A 26,197-nucleotide genomic window follows, 5' to 3' on the forward strand; every position below is an offset into this window, starting at 1 on the left:
CAAAGTTACTTCTACTTCAAAATAATCTCAATTGTGACACGCTAACTGCTAAGCCTTCCGAAATAAAAATGGAATTTATTTTTCTATAGATAGCGCTGCATTAAATCGGAATATTATAATTCAGAAAGAACACTTAAAATAATGAAGGCTATATCCATGTATTCTGATATAGATTATTTATGAAATGAACGCTAGTTTTGAGGGCTTTGGAATACACTTTGATTGATGTATAATTTAATGATGAAGAAAGCGGTTCATAAAGTAAACCAAAATTAATTGGAATTTGTGTTTTGGTAGTTATTCATACAGATTGAAGCAATAAGAATCATCTATAATTTAACTTAATTTTAAAATTTTAAAACACCAGATTTCGAAGGGTACAGACTTTTTTATTTAAGTCGCTCAAGAGCTGCACTATTGGTTATTGGTAACGATTTCGGAAACATCCCTGAGGACGATCCGAAGACAACATACATACGTCCCATCCTGTTTTACAGGGAGGACACATTAACACACCATCCATCTGCAGACCGTAATTTTGACCTAAACCAAATCACGATCAATTTCTAATCCAGTACCACCAGAAATGTAAATTTGTTATAGAAACTTCGTGGACTTTTTGACCCCGACTGATTTAGCGTACACCAGTCATCATTTTGTGCAAGGGGAGTCTTCAGCCGACGGGGATCAAGCTCTCGACCTCTTGGACATAGCCCCAATACCCAATAAGCCAGGTTATCTTGGCCCCAATACCTTTGGAGAGCATAAATATTCTAATTTAATCATTATATTAAAAAAAAAAACAATCAGAAATAGAGGAAACATTTCCGGTAAAGGAGACTGCAAAATAAAAAATGCTTTTCTTACATCCGTCATTGAACAACCAACCCAAATTTGAGTTTACAACTACCGATGTTTGCAACTTTAGTCTTGTAATTTTGAACCCCAATCTAGAAGACAAAGGAACTCCTAGCTCAAATATTGGGAGAAATTTGCCTTCATGGAGGACCATCCCTTTATGTCACGTGATTACAGAACGATTAGTAATTTTGCTACTCAAGCAGCAAATAAATACTGCTAAAATTCGTATAAACTGTCGATAAACTTACTGAAATTTAATTTTCAATTTATCATAATGACAAAATTGCGCATTCTTTAAAAAATGAACTACTTGAACACACAATTTTGACCTTAGTTTTAAATTTAGCTAAAAGTCTTAAAAACAAGTAGGCATTTTGGTGACAATTGGTTTTATTAAATTTTGCGCTCAACTGCAATTACATCCATGTTAAAGTCTATTGATTTAAGCTAATTATACACGAAAAATCATTTAGTAGTACTTATTTTTGAATTTGTTTATCAACTCATTTTAATGTTAAGTTAAAGTATGCAGACTTACGAGTTTCATTGAGCAATTTAATTTGAAAGTAAAAATCTTATTTAGGTTTTTACCCTCGTTCATATAGTGTTATTTCTGCGATAGGACCTTTAGAGTTAACAAGCTGTAATTTGTTTTTTGTCTTTTTCATTACCAAAAATCTGGTTTAAAGTGAAAGTAAAACTGTTTTATCACTGTAGTAACTGTTTAATTATTAGAGATTCGTTGAATAAGTTCAATACTCAAAATCAGATATTTATGAATTATTAAGGGTAACTTTGAGATATTGATAATTCCTCTATCATGTTCACCTAGAGAAATTAAATTTACAAAATAGCGGGGGAACCATCCCTTCTGCCGAGGGTGTGCGGTATCGGTCCTCGTTGAACTGTTTTACTACAAAGTGCTGGATTCGCTCGCACGTCCTTGGTTTACTAAATTGCGATGTCGTGTGTTCGGATCATCCTCAGGGATGGTTTCCAGACCTTCAATAATAGCCCATTGGGAAGCTACGAGTTTAGTACATACTATGATGAAATTACCATGTTTTATTTACTAAGTAAATTTAAATAAGTCCCACAGTGGACTGATCGTTAAGACACGGTTCCCAGCAGATCACCGAAGTCAAGCATCACTGGCTACGGTCAGTGTGTTGGTGGGTGACCACTTGGATCAGTCTACGTAGGGACCGAGGGTGTGCGGTATTGGTCCTCGTTAAACTGTGCTACCGTAAAGTGCTCGACTTCGCGCGCAGGTCGTCGGGCTACCGAAGCGAGGGTGCCATCTCTTCCGCAGAGGATTAAAATTGTGATGGCATGTCTTCGGATCATCCTCCGGGATGTTTCCCAGACTGTCGCCAATAGCCCATAGTGCAGCTCTAGTGCGACGTAAAGTAACAACAACAACAACAAATTTAAATAAAAATTGTTTTCAAATATATGTTCAATGTCCAAAGTGCTTATTTTTATTTATTTTTTTATTTTCTTCAATTGTTTACGGTCCTGCGAAGTACTGATCGTTAAGGCACAGTACGCTGCAAAGCGGTTAGCGATAGGGCGCGTGAGGACGTGCAAAGAGGATTTAACTTTGTCAAATATACACAAAGCAGAGCTTGTTACATAATAGAACCGGTTGAGTCTCGTTCTCTGCTTAAAGTTGAGAAAAGCTATCAAAATAATTAAATAAATAAAAAGTTTTTGTATTTTTCTTGTTGAATTTAAAAGTAGATTAAATTTATCTTTTTTATTAATTTATTTAAAATGCTGAACGGGAATTGTTGTAGTTCTTCGCTATAATTGTTCATATTTTAAATTTTAACTTTATTTTCACAGAGGAAAAAAAAAACACTTTTTTAGTTTAGCGAAAATTATTAGCAGTTGAATTAGGATTTTTTTAAGCCACGTAAACTTAAACTTTAGAAATATGGACAAGTGATGTGTTGTTTCCTATGTAAGTTTTTACACTGAATCGAATGCCATCAAAATCATTCAATAGTTATAAGGGATGTATTAAGTATGAAGGATAAAAAAAGTGCAATTCTTATACCTGTCTGCACGATTATGAAATTTCCCTCTAGACAAGTAAATTATTATTTCCTTTGTACTTTTCTTTTAGACTGAATCATATGAAATTAAAACAAAGTTGATAGGAATAATAATTCAAAAGTTTTTATGTAGGCAGGAAGGACTTTACATACGCCGCACTAAAGCTGCACAATGGGCTATTTGCGACGGTCTAGGAAACACCCCTGAAGTTGTTACGAAGACATGCCATCACAATTTCCATTCTCTGCAGAGGGGATGATGCCCTCTCTTTGGTAGTCCGACAACCTGCACGCGAAGTCGAGCGCTATAAGTTAAACAATTTAAGGAGCCGATAAACCGATAAACCGATAACGCGCACCCTCGGTTCTTATGTAGGCTGATCAAAGTGTTAACCGACCTGCTTTTGATCGCAGCCAGTGATGTTGGACTTCGGTGTTCTACTCGGAAACGTGTTTACGATTAGTCTTTTTCTTGACAAAGTTATTATGTAAAAAATACAGTTTTTCACTTTTATCTATCTACAAATCTGACATTGCCATATAGACTAAGACTTATTTATGACTTAATTTATTTGTCCCGCAGTGGACTGATCGTTAAGACACGGTTCCCAGCAGATCACCGAAGTCAAGCATCACTGGCTACTCTCAGTGTGCGGGTGGGTGACCACTTGGATCAGCCTGCGTAGGGACCGAGGGTGTGCGGTATTGGTCCTCGTTAAACTGTTCTACCGTAAAGTGCTCGACTTCGCGTGCAGGTAGTCGGGCTACCGAAGCGGGGGTGCCATCCAGTCTGCAGAGGATCAAAATTGTGATGGCATGTCTTCGGATCATCCTCAGGGATGTTTCCCAGACCGTCGCCGATAGCCCATTGTGCAGCCCTAGTGCGACGTAAATGAACAACAACAACAACTTAATTTATTTATAAGACTTTTACGCTTAATAAAATGAGGTGAACACTAAGTGGATAGGATTAATAGTTTAGAAGTTATAACTACTATAAAGGTTTCGAGCATAAAACGTAAATTTTTTTCACTTATTCATGTGTTTGACAAGTTATCTAGACACGTGAGAAGTTATTTACTATGCATTTCCTCAAGTTAAATGCAATAAAATTAATAGTAAGTCGATAGTACAGATACAAAGTGGATAGGACATGTTTTAGCAATAACGTTGTACCGTAAGTCATCTATTTGGAGTCCCTTTTGTGAAGAAGCGATGAAACGCTACCTTGTGTAGAATATTTTTGTCTTTTTAATTCTATAACCGTCGTTGAACAGCCGACCCAATTTATGGGTTTACGACTACTAATGTTCAACTTCGTAGCCTTGTAATTTTGAACCCAATCCAGAAGACAAGGGAACTCCTGGATCAAGTATTGGGAGAAATTTGTCTTCGTGGAGGACGTTTTGATGGAACTAGCCCGCATTTGCGTTACGTGGAGAGGAGGACCACGAGAACCTCTCACGGTTAGTTTGACGACAAGGGCACTCTAGCCCATGATCCGTCTACCACTGAGGATATTTCACGTCAGCACTGAGGTCGGTGCAAGCCAGATGCGGAATTCGTATCGATCAGCCATCACCGGGATCGAACCCAGATTCACTTCATTCGAAGGCGAGCACTCTATCCCCTGAGCCATCGCGGTTCTGTGTAAAATATTGGTTATAATGTGTAGAATGAGTAATCAACATCTTAGATATGATGTACGTCGAAAATACATAGTTTCGAAAGTATAAGGATTTTATGCTTAATAAAAAATAAATGAAAAATTATATTTTTATCAAGCTTAACTCTCATAAGTTCTAAACTAATGGTACAATCGACTTGGTTTGAATCCCATTCTATAAAGAGTAAACAAATGCACAAAATTTAATACTTTGCTAGTCCATATTACACTGTCACAAGTGTACGAAACTGTACTTTTTATATTACACCACCGTGAAAATTGCCTAGAAAATAAATAATACCTCATTTGCTTAGATAGGTATTTCAGACGCAAAAATAGGTATTATAATAATAATAAAAACTTTATACGCCATAGTTACAAAATATCTTATAACTTCTAAACTATTAGTCAAATCCATCTTGATTTCATTCTCATTCGATTCAGCTTTAAAAAAAAATAGTCAAGTAGAAATAACTCACTTGCCTATATAGTAAAATTTAACCGCCTCTTTGAAACCCTTCACCACCTTAGTAAATTCAAGATGGCAGCTGGAGCGCCATTCATAAGAGTTTTCCGTAATTTAAATACTCCAACAGGTCGCGAGCTTAAATCAAATTTTAGGAAAATTAATCTCACAACATAAAGTTTAAGGTTTGCCATGTTCTGAGTATTATCTTTTGGGTGGCATCATAGCATACTTGCGGAGTCCGAATTCATTTGTTATTTGTTTCGTTGAAAGTTAAATTGAAAGAAGTAGTTCTATTGTAATCACTACACTATGATAATATTGGATGGCTGACTTTTTCATGCTTAGACGTAAAAATCAATTGGAAGTAGTAACCCAGAAATCTTACGACGTATTTCAATCTTTAGCACTATCTGTGCTTAGCTTTACTATGTAAACCATCCATTAAAGCTCAAGATAAGTGTGAAAGAATAGAAGAAGCTCAAAAATAAAATATTCAAGATTTCACAGCTCAAGAATAAAATATTAAATGTTCTAATCTCTTACGAAATCTAATTTTAATACAAGAAATCTTTTTTTATAAGAAAGTCCAAATAATTCATTGCAATTATTCAACAGAACCGAATTATTTATTCAAATAGCAATAATGACAAGGAATTATGACAATACCACTTGATAAGTTTTTATAAATTAACTAACCTTTAATAATTGTATAGCGCGTAAGAATGATTAAAACAAATTAGCAGTAAATTTATATATGATCATAGGTACAAAACTGTGCATTGCTTTATTTCTGCAGGAAGTTGCAAATTTCGTGGAGAATATCAGATTTCCCTATGGTATTTTCAGATTCCCGGAGAATTCCAGATTTTCCCCGATTTAAAAGAGTAGCCACCCTGAACTTTTAAAGCAACTTCCAATTATTTCCGTATTCAATTACTTAGGAAGCGGCCAACTAGTCATCCAATTGCCTCTTTCTCAAAATGGCAAGAGAATTGTCGTCTTAACATTAAGTTAATTAACGTTTAAGCGACGGAAAATTAGTATTTGCAATAGTTATATGCAGTTGTGATGGCAGCTGAGAATAATTATAATTTTCGAGAAGCATAAAATTTCTTTGGATTTAAGTCCCTTCTACTTTTTTTTAAAATTGAAAATTATCCCTTAAATTTTTTTATCAACTTCCGCAAAAATAGTTAATATATTCGTCAATTATTGGGCAGAATGAATTCTGTATTAATTTTAGCTGTGCAACTTATGAACACATTAACTACTGTAAAAATAGTAAATGTATGCATCTATAGTCAATTATTGGGTCAAATTAACCTCAGTCTGCAGAATAAATTCTGCAATAATTTTTATTATCTTCCACAAAAATAGTTAATCTATCTTTTTCCATCTATTGGGCTAAATGAATTCTTAATTTTTAATGTGCAATTTATGAATACATTAACTACTGCAAAAATAATTAATGTGTACATCGATTTCCAACTGTTGCATCATAGTAATCCCAGTTTCCAGAATTAATTCTGCATTAGTTTTCAAAGTGTAATTTATAAATATATTTAATACAGTTTTCATAAGATATCTTAGTCTTCAAAATAAATGATATCAAAACATAAGTTTAACATTAATAATATTTTATTGCATTTTTCTCTTTTTATACAATAAGGCTCCATTGACAAACTGTACAAATGTATACAAAATAAATGCACACATAATTTCATCGTCGTAGAATGTTTAACAAATTATTTTCATATTTACATGAACACATTCACAATAGGAACTCTTTTTTTTTTTCTTTAAACGCTCAACATTCAGACAACTCATTGTCAATCGAGCAGTGATTTTGTTCAAATGCATAAACACAAAATATGAGCTGTTTAAAACAACGTGCAGTAAAAAGTAATACAAAATAAATAGTTTTTTATATTAATCATATTTTAAAAGTTTGAACCAATGAAATACAAACAAAGGAAATTTAAAGTCATTTAGTTTTTAAACGTCATGTCATCATGCAAATTTATCTCTGAAAAAGCACTATTTACAGTTAAGTAGTGTAAAATATAATAAATAAATACAGAGTTCAAGTTCAAATGAGAATTACAATATTAAAAGTAATGTAATGAAACACTCAAATAGCTGTTCTAAATATGAAACAGTTTCGCTAACTTACAATCCAACGGCTTTTAACGAAGCGCTTTTTTCTTTTTTCTTGGGAGATTTTCCTCTTAGCTGTAGTTGGTCGCAACTATAATGCAAGCTTTTATTTATTTCAAAATTTTTATTTAAAAAAAAATGCCAAAGACGAAAGCGGGTCGCTAAAAGCCACTGGATTAGAAAATACCAACCAACCTATGTTGTTATTTATATTCCATCCAATTTATTACTTTTTTTTATTACATTGGCTATGTTTTAATGGCCCAAAATATAATTTTTTTACTTTATTAAATTATTCATTTACTATTTTCCAGTGGCAGAAAATCAGGAATTTTAAATGGTTATTAAATATGTGTATAGATATATATATATATATATTAGTATCTTTTTCGATTTAATTAAGTACGCACATTAACGACTGCAAATTAATATTTAAGCAAGAAAACGCAAAAATGCTCTAGAAATCTAAAGAATCACTATTATTAACTGCAAACATTCAAATTTCATCATGCAATCAAACTGGTTAGGGTATTTTTCATCCAGCTTTCCTCACTAGTGATGATTCAGTTTTTCTCCTCTTTAATATTAATTTGCAACTTCCAGTGTGCATACTTATTGGAAAGGATTTGAAAAATATTTTTTAAAGAAGATCGTCATTGAACAACTAATTGCGCTTTTATGGAATATACAGTTTGCAAAATAGAAACAATAACTCCACATTTAATTTATCGAAGCGTTAAATTCTCCAAATGTCATATTTACCTAACTCATAATCATAGTCAAAAACTTATTTGAGTCTACTTTCACTTTATTTCGATCCTTGCTTGCGTTATACGATTCTCGAACGAAACCAAGTTTAAAATTTTTCAGGGAACAGTTCTAAAATTAGTAATAGAGTTACGTAGATTTTCAGAGTCATATATCGCATTATTCTTGCATTTGCTGACACATTTAGAAATTTGTTTTATAAAATATACCTATAGAAATGTATCACCACGAATTAAATTCGAGTTTTAAAAAATACAATCCTGTCAAAAATAGTATCCAATAATGGTTAAAAGGAAGAAAAAAAAATGATGTCACGCAACGCTACAAAATTTATTATTTCATTGACGTTTTTGAAGTAGAAAAGTATATAATATCAACCACTGGAAGCTAATAACATCAACGTTTCGTTTGCTTTAAAATTTTATTACCAATTATCAACTAAGTATAAAGTTCGTACAGCTATTTAAAAAAAAAGTAATAACTATAATTTTTTTATGATTTCATTTTAAAACAAAAACTTAATAAAAAAAAAGGCAAAAAACTACACTTTTAGAACAAATTTCTTTCGTCATATTACAGAAACTCAAAGATAAGTATTGATTGTCAAAACAATATGTTCTTTGAAAATAACTAACAATTTTAGCAGCAATCAAACTAAACTGCACCTGGTAATCTAACTCAAACAGCAAACAATGATTTGGTCCCCAATTTTGAAAACTGCCACATTCTTAAAGCGATTGGCAGATGGGAAAAATAACTGCTGTATAAGTATCCAGAGAATTTATTGAGCATATGCGCAACTCGTCGGTCTAATCTGAGTAGACCGAACGGCTGCATAACTCATACGTTCCAAAAAGTCTCTTTTAAAATTCAGAATCATCCCTTCATTGAGCATTTCACGACGTATCACATGATTAGACATTTTTGCTGACTAAGCCTAACATGGCGCTTTAAGTGCGGCGCATGTCTTCTTACTAGACTTGAGAAACGGCTTTTGCCAAGTCCGGCTAAAGCAGAAAGTTCGAAAGCATCTGTGACACCAAGTTCATCTTTGGCTGATGTCTCTACATACGCTGATGCGTTCATTTGTCGTGCTACAGCTGCTGCCTATAAATAAAAGAACAAAAAGTTAGAAATGGTTTTAAATTACAAACTTCTTGATACACATTAACAATTTGGTACAGTTAATTAATGCTTAGCAATCAAAATTAATTCAATACATTTCCCTTTAATTAAAAAGCTATACATAGCAAGAGGTTCTGGAAACATATAGCCTCTTTGACATATATTTGCAGAAAGATGCTAAAAAACTATGTAACAAAACATACATACATTAGAAGTCGCAAAATATTTTTTAAGTAAAGAAAAAAAACTTTATAATAGTCGGTTACAACGTTATAAAGTCAATCAATAACGGAGCAGAGTTAAAAGCATCAAGATCAGTTTGATAGTTGAGTGCAACTGAAATACGTTTCGCTTAGTAACAATCCCACAAAGTAACAATCAAAATGATTATCATGCTTTTAAATTTGCATTTGCCGTGATTGATCTAGATGCTAATTCGTAAAAAAAATATAAGTATAAAAAATAAAAAACATTGTAATGCATAGTTTTTATCCTACGAATAAAATTATTATTTTCACTACTGCACTTAAGATCGAATTTTATAACATTCATAAAGAAAGGGCCTTATGCGCTGCTCATGATAAATTGTTAAAAATTATATTGTTTATCATTATTGCATAAATACAGTCAAATTTAGTAATTAACAGCAAAAGCTATGTTAGTTGGAAATCCTATTCATTCTCTTCAAATCTTTTATCTATCATTAAATTATCTATCTATCTATCATAATGATAGATAGATAAATTTAACTGACACTTTTAATATATTGTTGTTTTAATGTTTTATCACCTTACATGATTTTTGCTGCCCTGCTTCGCCATGTTCATGGACTGTTTGCCATGTCTGATTATGTATTTTATGTTTGTACTGTTTTTTTGATTTTAATAAGCATTTACCCGTATGCCCTAAATAAGGGCGGGTCGGGGAAAATTTTTCCATCTATCTATCAAAAAAAAAATTAATAAAACAAACACTATTATTGTATATAATTTTGAACAATTGTCAATATCTGCAAAATTAAAATAATTAAAAAAAAAATAATGAAATTTAATTTATGCAATTTCTAAAAGTTCACAAAAAGTATAAATATAACTGTTAATAAAGGGGGGGGGGTATTGCGGACAGTTTCATACCTTCCCATATAAAAGAGTAAAAGTGAGGTTAACAGTCCTGTTTTCCCACGTTAACAAGAGTGAAGTGTAAGATGTTCCACAATAATTTTCACGCCAATTTATAAACACATACAAAAAAAATAAATATTCTTTAGAGCGAAAACTAATGGAGAATTTTCGCGGCATTTTCATCCTATTTTCTATCTCCCTATTATTACAGATGTTCCACAACCTGTAAGAATCTGTCGCCAAGAAGCCATACCCGTGACGGCTTCGTTTCCTCTCCCGCATATTTCCGCCAACACCCTTAAAAATCTCCCGACCACTAAGTGGTCGTCTTCCGGCCTCTTCATAATTCCCACGAGAAGGGTACCGTAGACATGAAGATACAGGATTATGATAGATAGACGTGGTTATTTAGGAAAGGAAACTGACGCAGGAACTACTTATAGTGGAATTTTGGTGTCATACATTCGGATTTGGCGTTAAACGAAATATTGAAATTAAGACTAACACAACGCCAATTGTACAAGAGCACGAACTTTTATTAAATGAAGCATAAATCCTTTAACAATAAAATCCTCTCAATCGAAACAAAGCGGTATTAGGAAGAAAATTCAATGACCTCTTTTAATTTTTTGGTAGCTAAACGTTCTTAGGTTATTTGTTTTTATTATGTTTTTTAATCTTTCCAATGAAAGCGAAAAAAAATAAACAGCTTGATGTCAATGTCTAGCGAAAGGTTGTGTAAACAGCGATAACAGCATTCCCCGTATTTTCTTAATATTATAATGAAAAAAAAATTTTCTTTTTAAATTTAAAAATTTTAATTAGGTATTAGTTATTTTTGTTCTACGCCATTGCTATAAATTATTTACTCATTTATCCTGTTCTCTTTGCAAAATGCAAAGAAAACAATGAAAGAAATAAAAAAAGAAAAATATTATTCTAAAAAAAAGTAATATTATGAAAAAATTTTATTTTTTAAAATGTAAAATAATATTTTTCTCTAGACCAGAGGTTTCCAACTGGCAGCCCGCGAAGCCTTTTTTTGTGGCCCGCGAACTAAAATATATTGTCATTTTCTTGCGAACAATTTTCGTGAAAAATCTATATGGGTTTAAAATACTTTTCTCGTTAATAGAAACCTAATTTCTTCGTTTCTGTGAAATTTAACATACCAACGGTGCAAAGAAATTTATTTTTCAGGTTTTGCATTCAAGAAAATATTTATTCAAATACAAAAATAATCGTGTATGTCGCTCTTTTTTATTTCATTTTTTTCGTATTTTGTGAATATAATTTAGCATGTGCGTATCAGAAATTTTCTCGAATAAATTCTCCGATTTAACTTTTTGAAACCACTCATTTTGGACGAAAATATTTAAACACACATTTGTAAATTTTAAATTTAAAATGTAAATATCTATTCTCTGGTGTTGCAGCAGACAAACCTCAATTTTCTCATTGAATATTTTGTGTGCTACTATGTAAGTTTTAATACCTTAACAATTAGATATCTGTTGCACATTAATTGTTTAATACATAGGTGCGCGTTGAAAGTTATTGTAGCCCGAATTTTTATTATTTATTTAATATTTTTAAAAATATTATTAATAACAATTAAATATTTTTAAAAAACTAATTCTTATTTTAATTTGTAATTCAATACTTTTGTTTTGTACAACTTGATAAAAATCTGATAGTAATATTTAATGTTCCTTCAAACATAAAAGAGTCCTACAAAAAATTTTGATAAAATTGCGGCCCACCATTTGATTTGTGTTTTTAATTGTGGCTCCCGGCCTCAAGTAAGTTGGAAATCCCTGTTAAGACCAACGAATAGTTATAACAGTGGCGACTTTTTCCAAAAGTTTAAAAATTTTATAGGAATAAAAAATTTGCGATCGGCACACAGTTATTAAATCGCCATTTGATAAATTTATTCGCCCTGCGACCGGTAGCTATCATTAATTTTGCCCTAAATGATGTAACACATTCAATATTGTTTTATTCAGCTGCTGAACTTTCAAATTTAAATTGACAGAATGAAATAATTAACACCTTTTTTTTGATAAACTTTTAAATATAAGCGTTGGCTCAAACTTTTATGAGCAAGGATCTGTTTCTGTGATTTTAACAAAAATCAAAGCAGTAGTCTCTTCGTTTTTTTCTTGCACATTTTTCACAAGAGTGTTATACGGTAACACTCTTGTGAAAAATCTTATAATTTTGTGAATTTAAGATTAGCGCAGAATCTTTTTTTTTCATTTTTTTTCTCCAAGGAGTAAATGTGTAAAATAGAGGTCCTGTTTTTCGAGCAAAAAGAAGCATGTCTTCCAAAGAGTTGTAGTTTATAAATGTCTTCCAAAAAGTTATAGTTTATAAATTATGTCTAACATCATCGACCCAGTTTTTCAAAAAAAAAAATAAAATAAAATTGGAAAGTGAAATCTTTAATACGAAAAATATTATAAAGAGATAATTATGAGAAAACTTTTGTGTACGGTAACGCTTTTGTGAAAAATCTTATAATTTTGAAAATTTAAAATTAACGCTAAATCTGTTTTTTTTCTTTCCTCCCAGGTAGTGAATGTGTGAGTGATACATGTGTAAAATAAAAGACTGGTTTTTTTTTAGTACAAAAAAAAAAGCATGTCTTCCAAGAAGTTGTAGTTCATAAATTATGAATTAATAACATCATCGGCCCCGCTTTTCAGAAAAAAATTTTGTGAAGTGTGATTTTTAAAACGAAAAATACTACAAAGAGATAATTAAGAAATATTATTTTGTGAAAGGTTTATTTTTACGATAAAGCATTTTTTGAAGAGTTTGTTTTTTGGTAAATTATTTTGAGAAAGATCCGTTTTTAGGATTAAGTTTTTTGTGAAGGGTTTGTTTTTCGATAATTTAATTTGTAAAGGGTTCGTCGGATCTAAATTTCTCCTAAACAAACCCCTGAATTATGTAATGAATGATAAGAATTATAAATATAAAATCGGTGCAAAATCTATACTTGAAGCATTTTTATATTACATGATTCAAGAGAGAGAGTTGAGGTCAAATGTTTATCAGCAAACGTTATGCGCATTCTTTAACAATGTAATTGCTAAAGATTAAATATTAAAAAAATTAATAAATAAAAAAATTAAAAAAAATCCATTCGTATTTCTGAACAAATCTAAATTTACACTAATACAAAGAATTCTGAAAGGAATAGAATAAATGGTGCGTTTAAATTGTAACGAATGGATATTTCAACATGGTTGGTGAAAAAAGTCAAACACAACGAAGTTAATAAGAAAAATTACTAATGCTTTTATTGACAACTCTTTAAACTGTTAAGCTGATTCAAGGCACTAAGCCAGGCATGTCAAATTCGGCCCTTGACGAGTGCAATTAACACAATTCACTAAACAAAAAATAAATAAAATTTATTCAAAAAAATAATTTTTTTTTATATGAGCTTTTTGAGCATATTTTTCGCAAATTTATTTTTAAAAACTGATTTTCTTTGCATCTCATTGTTAACCTTTCGGGGCAGAATTTTCATACCTTTTCCGATATTTTGCTTTAATTTAGGTCAAAATAAGTGAAAAATAATACATTTAGCGTCTTAATAATTTATGTTTCTGAAATACAGTATGAAACACCAGAGTCTTTTTCTGCGTAAAAGGTAAAATCTTCCAAAAAAAAATTTTTTTTTTTCAAATCTGAACTTATTTTAAAAGTTTTATAGATCTAAGAGAAATAGCTATTCATCATTCAAATTTCTTTAATTTACAAAGTCAATTATTGATTAAAAAAAAAAATTGAAATTTTAATCTGAAAATCTTTTTTTTTTTGATTTTACATTTTAGTACAAATGAAATACCGACAATCTACCAGATTTTTTTAGCAACTATTAAAATGTTTTTTCATAATTAAATACCTAAATATATTTATTTCCGCTTGCAATGAGAGAAATATATATATATATATATATATATATATGGGACACTGGTGTCCCTTTTGGGGCACAAGGTTATTTACGATTTATTAATTATTTGACACAAATGTTACTTTTATGAAAATAATTTTTAAGTATTATATTGATATTTACATTCTATTTCAACTAATAAATATATATTTTTAGATCTAATTTAATGTCAAACCAAATTACTAGACGGTTGTCTACATTTAATCCGCAAGCTGTTTATAATTACTTACGTTTATAATTAATAAATATGAAAAAATAATCTCGATAAAATGACGATTTATTGTTTTAGAGCTAATAATCTTTAAATATTTAAGATATTCGTACTTTTTTCAGTCCAATAAATTCTTTTCTGCTGAGTAGTTTACCTACGTAGGTATAAAATTAAATCTTTACTATGATTTTAAGGGTACTTATTGAAAAAAGTATTTAAATATCTGGTCACATAGATCAAAAAATAGTTAAGGAGTTTCATTTCATTTAATTATTTTTTATCGCACACTTTTGGAGAAACGGACGCATTTTTTAAAATGTTTTTTATGATCATAACCAAAATTCACAAACATTACACAGCTGTAAAAGCATAAAAATATCAGGACTATTAAATATCAGTGTCAATATTTTTAACCTCTAAAACAATGTTTTATTACATATTTGTTGATTCTGAAAGTTAGGAAACATAATACAAAAATAAGAAAAATTTAATGTAATTGCTTAATGGAATATGAAGCGCTGAAACACATATTACTGGACATAAGTTCGTAGTTTAAGTAATGAATAAATTTGTACTGTCCATAAGTTGTTAATTTTCAGATTACGAAGATAAAGTAATTATTAATAGAAATAGAAAGAACGAATTTTATGTTAGATTTTAAAACCGGCGTTAAACAGCCGGAACTGTAGCTTTGTAATTTTGAACCCAGCCCAGAAGACAAGGGAATTTCTGGATTCAAGTATTGGGAGAAATTTTCCTCCGTGGAGGACTTTTTGATGGAACTAACCAGCATTTGCGGTACATAGAGTGAAAAATCACGAAAACATCCTAAGGTTAGCCTGGCGGTAAAGGGACTCTAACCCATGATCCGTCTACTACTGAGGCTATTTTTGCGTCAGCACTGTGGTCGGTCCGAGCAAGTTGCGGAATTCGTAGCGACAGCCAGAGCACTGGCATTCGAACCAGGTTCACCTCTTATGAAGGAGAACGCATGAGTCACCTGAGCCACCACGGTTTTTCAAAGAGGGAATTTTATTTTATAACCGTCATTGAACAGCCGACCCAATTTTCGGGTTTACGTCTACTAATGTTCAACTCCGTAGCCATGTAATTTTGAACAAAATCCAGAAGACAAGGGAACTTCTGGATCAAGTATTAGGAAAAATTAGCCTTCGTGGAGGACTTATTGGTGGAACTAAACCGCATTTGCGTTACATGGTGAGAAAGACCACGAGAACCTCCCACGGTTAGCTTAACGGCAAGGGGACTCTAACCCATGATCCGTCTACCACTGACAATATTTCAAGTCAGCACTGTGGTCGGTGTAAGCCGGATGCAGAATTCGTATCGATCAGTCATAGCTGGGATTCGAACCCGGTTCACCTCATTGGAAAGCGAACGCTCTACCCCTGAGCCACCGCAGCTCTGAAAGAATAAATTGAAGAAAATAAATATATTTAATAATTAGGACAATAAAGGATAAATGAATACAAATGAGGGACATGGTGTAAGCCGCCAAACTTATCGCCAAATTGATATTTTTATATCTAACTGTTCCTTAGTATTGTTTCCAGATAAGCACTTTATAAATTTAATTTAAACTCGATCACAGCACTATGTACATAAACTTTTTATTGTCTTAAAGAAAATCTTGCTTTTATTTATTTATTTTTAATCAAAACGCTCTCTTGACTATTTTAAAAATGTAGATACTACTTTTATGTCATTAAGTTGCCTCTTGATATGAGCTTTGAATAGAAAATACTTATACGCATTTCTGACTAATCAAAAGTTATTTTTGAAATTAAAAATACAGGGTTATTCATAATTCCCTTCGGGGTTTCGAAGGGTTATAGTAAAAAAGCGAAGACGAATATGGCAAAAAAAAAAAAAACATATTTAATTATTCCGAAAGTATTCAAGTTTTAATTTAAGCAGTTGTCGGTAGATGGCAGTAACATGTACCACTGAAGCCAGTTGCAGTAAAGAAAAATGGCGATTACAGGCGGAGGGAATTATGAATAACCCTGTAATAATTTTAATTTTGAATGATTTTATAGGACTTTTGTCAAGTGTTTTCAGACGTATTTAAAACTGTATCTGTGTGTAAAAGCGCCTGGAGAGAACTTATTCTCAACTACATCCTGAATTTTGTTTACCCATGTTCGTTTTGGTAAGCTTATATGTTTAGTGCCCTTACATACCAGGGGTCTGTCTAGGTTTCTTTGAGAGATACCAATTTTGTGAAAATTTAGACACAATTGGTGAAATTAAAAATTATATTAAAAACTCAACTCAAAAATATGGTAAAAATAAGGATTATCTTTTTTTGTACAAAATGTTTTGTACATTTTGTACAAAAATTTTGATACAAAAATAAAATTTTAAGAATTTTCCTAAAGTTGTATTTGTGAAGGTACCGATAAACGGTAGTAAATTTGGCCTGGACAGACCCCTGCACGTTCAATCTTTATACCAAATTGAATTATTTTATTTCTCATAAATTAGAGCTACCTTTCCTAGTTGCCTGAGAAAATCGGCATGAAATCCGATACACAACTAATAAACTTAAAAACTTTAATTTTTACTTATACATGAATGTAATGCATTACAAACAATAAAAATATTTTTTTTAAATCATAAGCACATTAAAAACGTCTATCTCAAAGTAGAGAAAGATAACAAAGTTAAAAATATAAACAGAAATTTTTTGTAAACAAAACAGGTGAAGAAAAAACAATGTATTAATAGATAATGGTTTTCATTTAAACACGCTATAGATACTTCCTGCCAGATGGTACAAAGGGTCAGACGTGACTAAAATACAACATAAAGAAGCGGAAAAAGATTAATAAACGTTACGTATTATTAAATGAGAATCGAAAGAAGGAGGAAAGTACTTTATAACCTTATATACATTAATTCAATTTAGTTTGGCATTAGAGCAGTAGTGTTTAATAGTCTTAAATAATATACATGTTCGACAACAATTTCGTTTTTAAATCAAAAACTTAATTAAAATTACGCAGTTCACGAACTTCATATTTAACGACAATCTTTTGTAAATCCATTTCCATTACTAGAGAGTTTTATATCCTTCAAGAAATTTACATTTTTTGCGGTAGAGCTTCGCACCTGTGCCGCGGGTTCGGGGTTCTACCCTAGGACTGGGCAATGTTGACTCAACCTTTTATCCCTTCTGTGAGACTATAAAATGTGTATTTAACTTGCTAGGGGAAACATTGGGGGTTCCGCGTTTGGCTGCCCACCCAACCGGAATATATGCTCCCGCACTCCAGAGCCCAAGATCATGAAAACTGGGATGGGCACAGTAGGCCGTGGCTCTCCATGTACTGTCGAGCCACTGAGTTAAGTGTTAACTTTAAAAGCTTTATATTTAAATTCATTCGTAAAAATGTATCCATGTTTTTTTTTAATAAACGATTTTAGTATAAAAAACCTGAAATAGTAGTTAAAATAAGGAAAAAATAGTAGTCAAAATAAGGAAAAAATTTTGAAAATAGAACTAAACTAATTAAAATGTTTTCTGTAAATAACTTTTACTTGATGGGAGTATTTTTTTCGATTGAAACAAGAACCGGAAAGTCAAGCTTGTTATTAAAAAAAAAAAATTCTGATGTTCACATCGACATTAAGTTATTTTCAATATTTTAATTTCGTTTGAAACAGAACCGGAAAATCTTTAATATGTTGTGCAGAACGGAAACAAACAATGCAGAACTTCAATATTTGATTCAGTTCCACACAAAGGCTACTAACATTCAAAAGATAATATTTCCCGTCTTATTTTTATCAATTTTCCCTGCAACTCCTCATGACGTAAATAATTAATTTTCAGCTAATCATTATTCTTTGAAATAAAAAATATTACAAAACAAATATAATTGGAGTTGAAAATAAAATTTTTTTTTAAATAAACTACTACTACAAAATAGATATGTATGGAGAAAAAAATTTGGACCTTTAGGTACGTAAAACCCAAATTAATGCATATTCTGATTTTTGAGGAATTTAAATTCCCAGACATTTATAGATGGATACTATTTCCTGATCACTCACCCTGTTCTGTGATCACCAAAGTTGAAAATTGTTCAGCGGTTTTCAAGAACTTCTGAAACCAATATTTTATTTTAAAATTTTAGGTTTCTGAAAGGTTTCAAGATAGTGTCTGGTAATCGCGTTAAGTAATAAATTAAGTATGCAATATTTAACTAATCAATTGAAGCAATCGCGTAAAACAATATTGAGCACATTAACGTGGTATACTTGGAAAATCTCAAGTTATTTAAACAGGATGAGTAGCCAAATCTTTCAACAATTAATTAGCACCTTTTATGTACTTTTTAAGCACTTAAAAAATATTTTTAAGCACTATACACATTAACAAAATGCAAAATAGTTTTCAAAGACTTTACAAGATCACGATAAAATAACTAGTTTCTGACAAAGTACTTTTTTTTTATTATATTAGCCATTATAAAATGATTTGAGAGAATTTTTGGTTTGATATCAGAGAGGGTAAAGGAAGCTTGAAATTGAAAATATCTTGCAAAATGAAGCAGAGTTGCACATGAGAGTGCAAGAATCTCATCGAACCCAGCTCAGTAGAGTAGACGCACATGCGGACTCGCAAGTATTTCATCAAGCATGCGAAATGAATGGCGCTTTCATACGCTATGGGTCGATGATACGCCGAAATGGACTGTGGTTGAATGAATTGTAAAAACGTTGAATAGAACAATCATACGCTATGAATCGATGATACGCCGAAATGGACTGTGGTTGAATGAATTGTAAAAACGTTGAATAGAACAATCATACGCTATGGATTGGTGATACGCCGAAATAGACTGTGGTTGAATGAATTGTAAAAACGTTGAATAGAACAATCATACGCTATGGATTGATGATACGCCGAAATGGACTCTGGTTGAATGAATTGTAAGAACGTTGAATAGAACAACGTGAAAAGCACGCTTTTGCATAATACGTTGCGAAAATCGACGAGGTAAAAAAAAGTCTCATTTTCGGAAAGGGAAAATCAAGTACTTTTTAAAACCACCCAATGAAAAAAGCACCTTTATGGGTTTTTAAAAACGAAAATTAAAAATAAGCACCTTTAAACACTTTTTAAAAACGCTATGCATCATGTTGAATATTTGTTATTTCTGTTTGGGAATTAGAATATAACTCTCAGGTACAACGAATTTAACTATTTAAATCGATATTCTCTATCACATGTAAGTTCATTAAGGGTCATCAAATCTTTTCTAATGCAGTTTTTTCTTCCCAGTATTACGCATTTCTTTTTCATATTCTATGAACTTCATGGAATCGAACAGCGTTTTAATCCACGTGTTAACAATATAAAATACAAATTCCATTCAAAAAGAGAAAACACACATGTTATTGCACGAGGCAATATTTCGAGCACAAAACGATCTATTTTAATGGGTAATTCATTTTATGGGTGATCATCCAAGCATTTTGTAACCCAATCATGCGAATAGAAGGATTCTGATTTCGCGATTTATCGCCAGATTTCAAAAAACAACAGAGCTGTCGATACGCCAGAACAGTTAAATGAATGATCGCAATATTCCAGATGCTACTCGGACCGTTTTAATTTCTTTTTTAGATTTTGTAGTTGAAAAAAAAATCCCCCTTTTTTTTGTTTTGAAAAACTGATATTGTTACCTGCTCAGGTGTGACGGGATATTTGACGTCATCTCTGGAATCACTTTGGCACCCGCATAGCACTATTGGAGCTTCACTATGCCTTCTAATTTCAGGATACCACTATAGAATAAAAATTATTTTTTAAAAATTACACAATACACATTTAAAAAACACCCTTAACACATTTTATAGCTTAGATTCAAATTCATGTTTGATTCCTAGAATAGATATTTTTTCTATAAGTTGAGCTCATTTAGAAATGATAAACGCCATGAAAATCAAATCTTTCAATACTTGGGTGATTGTTAGTCCAACTCAAAAAATCCTGAAAATTTCTTGAGTAAAATCATTAATGACGCATTTCAAAAAATTAATATATTCATAAATTTAAATGACTGTGATATTTTCAAAACATGAAAAAATAAATAAATTAAATGCAGCATAATTTAAATGAATAAATATTTGTATGTTTACTTTTATCTTTAGTCACTTTTATTATTCTACCAGAAAAAATATTAACGAATGAAAGAAATGTCAAGTATAAATTCTAGTTCCAATATTTTTAAATAAAATATACAAGAATTTTAATACATAAATGTGACGATGATTTCTTGAAATTTCTCAACCTTGGATTTCCGATAACTTCCGGAACACGGTTTGCGAAAGATCCGGAAATCCGGATTTTTTCCGGAGCACAATCATTTCTGAATACCTTAAACAAAAATCTTATTGCGCTGGCATCTAAGTTCACACAATTTTTTTTTTAAAAAATGTATCATTCCGCGTGTCATTAAATGCTTTCGTCGTAATATTTTAGATCATTCGAAAGAAATATTTTGCTAAAATCGCAATCTATTTATTTTTTTGGTTCTAGTTTATTTACGTTAATTTTTAAATCATTAAATCGGAATGCCAAGTAAAGAAAAATGAGCAGTTTCGACATCTTTTTGCTTTGAATTAGGGCTCTAAAGTTACAAAAGCTGCTCGTTGCACTTGTGTTGTGTAGGGAGAGGGTATCATAGCTGAAAGAGTCACTCGAGAATGGTATAACATGTTTGGAAATGGAAATTTTGGCCTTGAAGATACACCTAGTTCTGGCCGTCCAGTTGAGATCGATGAAGAGCAATAAAAAAATAGCGGAAACTTAGTTGTTAACCAAATCTAAAATTAAACCGCATTTTATGAACAAAATAAAATATTTAATCAAAACAATGATGCCCAAACCTTATATTCCACAACTAAATCTTAATGCTGCAATAAAAAGTCTGGAAATGACATCCGGGATTACTCCGGGAAAATCGGATTTTTTTTTTTAAATGTAGTTTTAAAACGAAGAAACGTCAAAAACATATTCAAAATAACAGTTTTGTAAAGGGGCCATTTTTGGAATGAAAAAAATAGCGAAGAATCCGTTATTAAGAGGACGGTATACTGCAGGAGAAACTTCTTATAGCAAATTCTGTTCCAACCCCAATTGATATTTTGAAACTTAAAATTTAGAAAAAAGTGAGCTCAGATAAACCAAGAGTAAATCATGAAGTTTCAAATGCGCTCTAAAAATGTTTCAAAACATGAAAATGCAAATTATTCCCCATCGCGTAATTCAGCAATAATTTGTTTGCATTTTAACATTTGACACTTCATGGTTTACATTAACTCAATTTTTCTATATTTTAAATTACTTATGTGTGAGCCGGTCAGGTGGCCGAGCGGTTAGCGCGCCTGACTGCGAAGCCAATGGCTGCGGATTCGAATCCCGCTCTGGGCATGGATGTTTCTCTCTCTTGTGTTGTCCTCTGTTGTGTGTGATGTGTGAATGTGGCTCACCCTATGAGCGGGTTTGTGGCAGTGTGGCGTGGGTTATGTTGCTCGCCTCCGTGACTTTGGTTCACAGGTGCCCACTGGGTAACGTAAAATGAGTAACAATTCCGGCATCTTCTTAGGCGAAGAATAAAGTTCAGTGCCTGCCATTTGGGAGGAAAAAATAATAATAATAAATACTTATGTGGGTGAAAAAGAGTACAGCGTCTTCTTACGTAAATTATATTTTTTGTTGGGCTCGCGTTTTCAATATTTTGCAAAAGACAAGTTTTTTAAGATAAAATATTTTGCGAAGGGTCTGTTTTAGCCATAAAATATTTTTTGAAAGATCCTTTAATCGACTCAAAATACTCCTAAAATTAATCCTGGAGATGAAGTTTAAAAATGTCTTCATTACACTCTCAGAAATATAACTCTCACTTTTGACAAGTCAACAATCGTTGAGCAGTATTTCGTTAATTTTAAGAATTATTTCGTCATTAAATCACGTGATTTGGGACGCAACACGAACTCTCAAGTATATGACAAAAACGTTTCCTCAACTCGAAACCTCATCGTAATGCATTGTGGGAAATCGTTAACTGTTGTAAATGACGAAACTAGATTGAAAACTAGACTATCGAAAATAAAGCGACGAATTGAGCTGACTGGTCTGTACTTTGGTTAAGGAGTCGGCCTCATACGAAGAAGATCTCAGGTTCAAATCCTGCTTCGGGCATAGGTGTGATTTTAATCTGTTCTATCTGTCCTTCCTTGTATTGATCCACCTATACTGCAGTGCAATTGAAAAATTTCAAAAAATGAGAGAATTGGAATCTATCGTGCTTCTCGATAAGACAATGTAGTTTATCATACAGAGATACCAAATATATACAAATCTCAATTTTGAATTTTATGTCGCTTATTTTTTTTTCTTTTGCACGGCAGTATAAGGTGACCACGATAAATTGATTATTAGAAATGTTATATACATTAGGCATTAGGATATTTTTTTCTTATATTTTGGGGAAAAAAAGAGAACGACGAAATATTTCTTTAAAGAAGAAATTTTTGCTCGAGCATATACCACCAGAAAACAGTTACGTCAAAAAGCGAAAAAAGTTTCGTGATAATTTGAGCATCCATTTTTTTCAGAAAATGGTACGCTTACCACTTTGCCCGTACTAGTTAGACCCCTAAAATGTTAGAGCGGATAACCTAAGTAATTAAGTAATCTCTGACTCAAACTTTAATAGGAATTTCATCAAAAACATGGTTAGGGTGTTTTCATATTGAATAGTTTATAAGTATATTTAATAAGTATAGTATATAGTTATAAGTATATAGTTTATAAGTATATTCATATTGAATAGTTTCTATTGCTAAGTACAGAGGTCTGTCCAGATGTTTTGTGAAAGGTCCGTTTTTGTAAAATTGTGAAAATAAAATAAACGTTATTAATTTGGGAATATAAAATAAACGTTAAGTCACATTCTTTCAACCAGGGTCCGCTTTTGTGAATTTGCGCAAATAGGGTCCTTTATTGCAAAAACACTTTTTCAAGGAGTTTTTAAATTGTAAAGACATACAAGATTATGCTCAACACTTTAAAATTATAATTAAAGAAATTAAATTTTAAAAAATAAACAGTAATTGCAGCTACTAAATTAGCAATGCAACATACAAATATTTGGTATTTAGCCTATACTGCAGAATATTCATTTCGGGCGAATAAAGGGAGAAGCGTCTGTCAAAGACAAAATTTAGTTCGTTTACATCAGTCTTTCTCCCCCTTCCTGGGAAGCGACAATGAATTCGATTAACAAAACAATAATGAAGATAAACAAATTTGTGAAGGGTCCGATTAAAAGATAAATTATTTTGTGAAGGGTCCGTTTTTATGAAAAAATATTTTGTGAAGGGTCTGTTAACGGACCCAAATTTCTTTTAAACAGACCCCTGAAGTACTTATATTACATAGTCCGAAACTAATTATTCAAGTAAACTTTCTTTTCTCTCTCCGAAATTAGAATGGAACACAATGTTTCAATATTTTATATTTGCTCAGTTGGAAAGATAATTGAGCAGCTTTATCGTTTAATTTCGCAATACCAGACTTGTTTTGCAGGTTCATCTGAGCTGAAAACAAATCGCGAGGTTCTTTTCAGAAATAGTATTACATAACACATTCGTAAAAACAAACTATTATATCTGTATGAAAATATTTGCTTCAGTTTGTTTATCGGAACTTTTGAAAGAATATTACAAATCGTTTATGGTGCATTTCAGAGTATAAAAATCGAACAATTACAACCATTGCTTGCGTTGTGTTTAAGTACAAATGCTGAAAATTTACACTTCATTCCACTTTTTTATTTATTTTTTCAATAAAGGGATACTAAATTTGCCACAACAAAGAAAACTTGTTATTGTTTTTAAAATAATTCCTTTATACTTCTTAAAAATATGTTTTATTAGTTCTTTTTAAAATAATGACAGAAATAAAAAATTTGGCAGAAAGTCAAAGGTTTCAAGATATTGTAAAGCAATTGTCATATTATCAAATATAGAAAAAAATTATTTACAAGCAACTAGCAGCTTTATTAGGTAATAAAGATATTTCATTAAGTTACCTGCAAGAAATTCCTACTTATAAAAGTATTTATGATATTACTATTTTACTAAATGATTATAAATTGAAAAAATTAACACAGATTTAGTGATATAATCTAGTGTTAAGAATTTCTTTTAACAAGTGTTAAAGCATTATAATTTTTCATGTAGGCCTTTTTTTTTATTACAATCAAGTGGGATTTTAGAAAATTGATTAATTTCCACGTTTTATATTGAATTGCACACAATTTTTACACAAAAATTTCAGATTTCTAGAAAATAAAACAAAACTCGAATGCGTAGTCAAAAATATTTTTTTTTCTTTAAAACCATTTTTATTCTTGTTCACTTAAGTTGTCGCAAAACATAGCGACAGGTCGACTGGTCGCAACCAAAATCAAGATAGTCCAGAAAGTCCCTTAAAACAACAATTATAAAATGAAAACGGCTAATTTTAACATATTTGTTAGAAAAAATTTAAGAGACAGAATTAATTAGAAATAACTTTCAGCAATAAGAACAGTTTAGAAGTGAAAAGTTAATCACGGAATTTAATCGTCCCCACTTTTTGTTTATTAATAAAACACTACGACGCCCTGCAACAAATAGTCATAAAAACAAGCTTTACGCTTGCATATATCACTATAAAAGATAAAAGAAAAAGACATTTATGTAACGTAAAGCATAAGATCTATTAATGAGAAAAACAAACTAAGACTTTTTTTTTCTTATAATATTTAACAGCTTTATATTTATTATGAAGGTCATTATGTTGGTATCTCCAGCCATGCAGAAAATGATCAACTTATTTTGGAAGGATTCATGTGGCGACAATGGGCAACAGATAATCATCTGTCAAGTATTTTAATGGTCAGTCTTTGCAGTGTAAATTTACATTTGTTTTACTTCCGCCATTACAGCTGATTATTCCTCATTCCAATACCCCTGGTGCCATTTTTAATCCACTTTTTTTATTATTGTCGTTTGCAGCCGTTCTTGAAGTGAAGTGAATTAAGAAAAACAGTTTGATTGTTTTTCGTCATTTACATAACCCAACAGTCCAGAGAATTTGATTGATCATTTCGATATTAATGTGAAAAACAGATGTGTCAAACATGCGGCCTTCAAGTAAACGATGCCAGATAAAAAAACGTTTTTCTTTTTTACATTTATTTAGCACTTACATAACATTTTAGTTATCTATTTTATTATTCCACGGTATTATAAAAATCAAACATAAAATTAAAAAGAAATTTTTACTTGTTACGACAGCACATACGCTTTTAGATAAAAGCTAAATCATAAATATAGGAATATCTATGAAATTAAAGAAAATAGAATAATTTTTTTAAAAAACCATTAATACATGTCTACATTTTTCGATAAAATTGTTTTTCTTATTAGAAGTGCAAACAACTGGAAAAAACAAACAAACAGATGTCCTGCCTTAAATGAATTCGAATTTTTTTTTAATAATTTGAATAGCGATTTCAAATTAATAAGCCCTCTTATATTTTAGTGGTCCGAAAGCCAGCATTAAATTAGTATATTTATTCACTGTTTTAGAACATTCTTATTTAAGCCAAAAAATATTTAAAGAACAAAAAAGTAAATTAAGTAATTAGTATTGCCAAACAAGCTTTGAAAAATAATTAAAATTCTACTAAAAGTAAAAA

At 31.1% G+C, this 26,197-nt stretch overlaps 1 protein-coding gene across 2 annotated transcripts in view; it reads right to left on the bottom strand.

The window, feature by feature from the left end:
• Positions 1 to 6,676: 6,676 nt before the first annotated feature.
• The window catches only part of LOC107447151 (rho-related GTP-binding protein RhoN), a 65,790-nt gene continuing 46,269 nt past the window's right edge, over positions 6,677 to 26,197 (bottom strand). For both annotated transcript variants that reach the window (XM_016061991.3, XM_016061990.3), the window contains exons 5-6: positions 20,127 to 20,228; positions 6,677 to 9,088 (exon numbers count right to left, since the gene is read on the bottom strand). In XM_016061991.3, the coding sequence (XP_015917477.1) occupies positions 8,888 to 9,088; positions 20,127 to 20,228 (303 nt within the window). In that variant the 3' untranslated portion in view covers positions 6,677 to 8,887. The remainder of the gene's footprint in view (positions 9,089 to 20,126; positions 20,229 to 26,197) is intronic.

The sequence above is a fragment of the Parasteatoda tepidariorum genome, chromosome 10 (assembly GCF_043381705.1).
Source record: "Parasteatoda tepidariorum isolate YZ-2023 chromosome 10, CAS_Ptep_4.0, whole genome shotgun sequence".
In the NCBI taxonomy this organism is placed as follows: domain Eukaryota; kingdom Metazoa; phylum Arthropoda; class Arachnida; order Araneae; family Theridiidae; genus Parasteatoda; species Parasteatoda tepidariorum.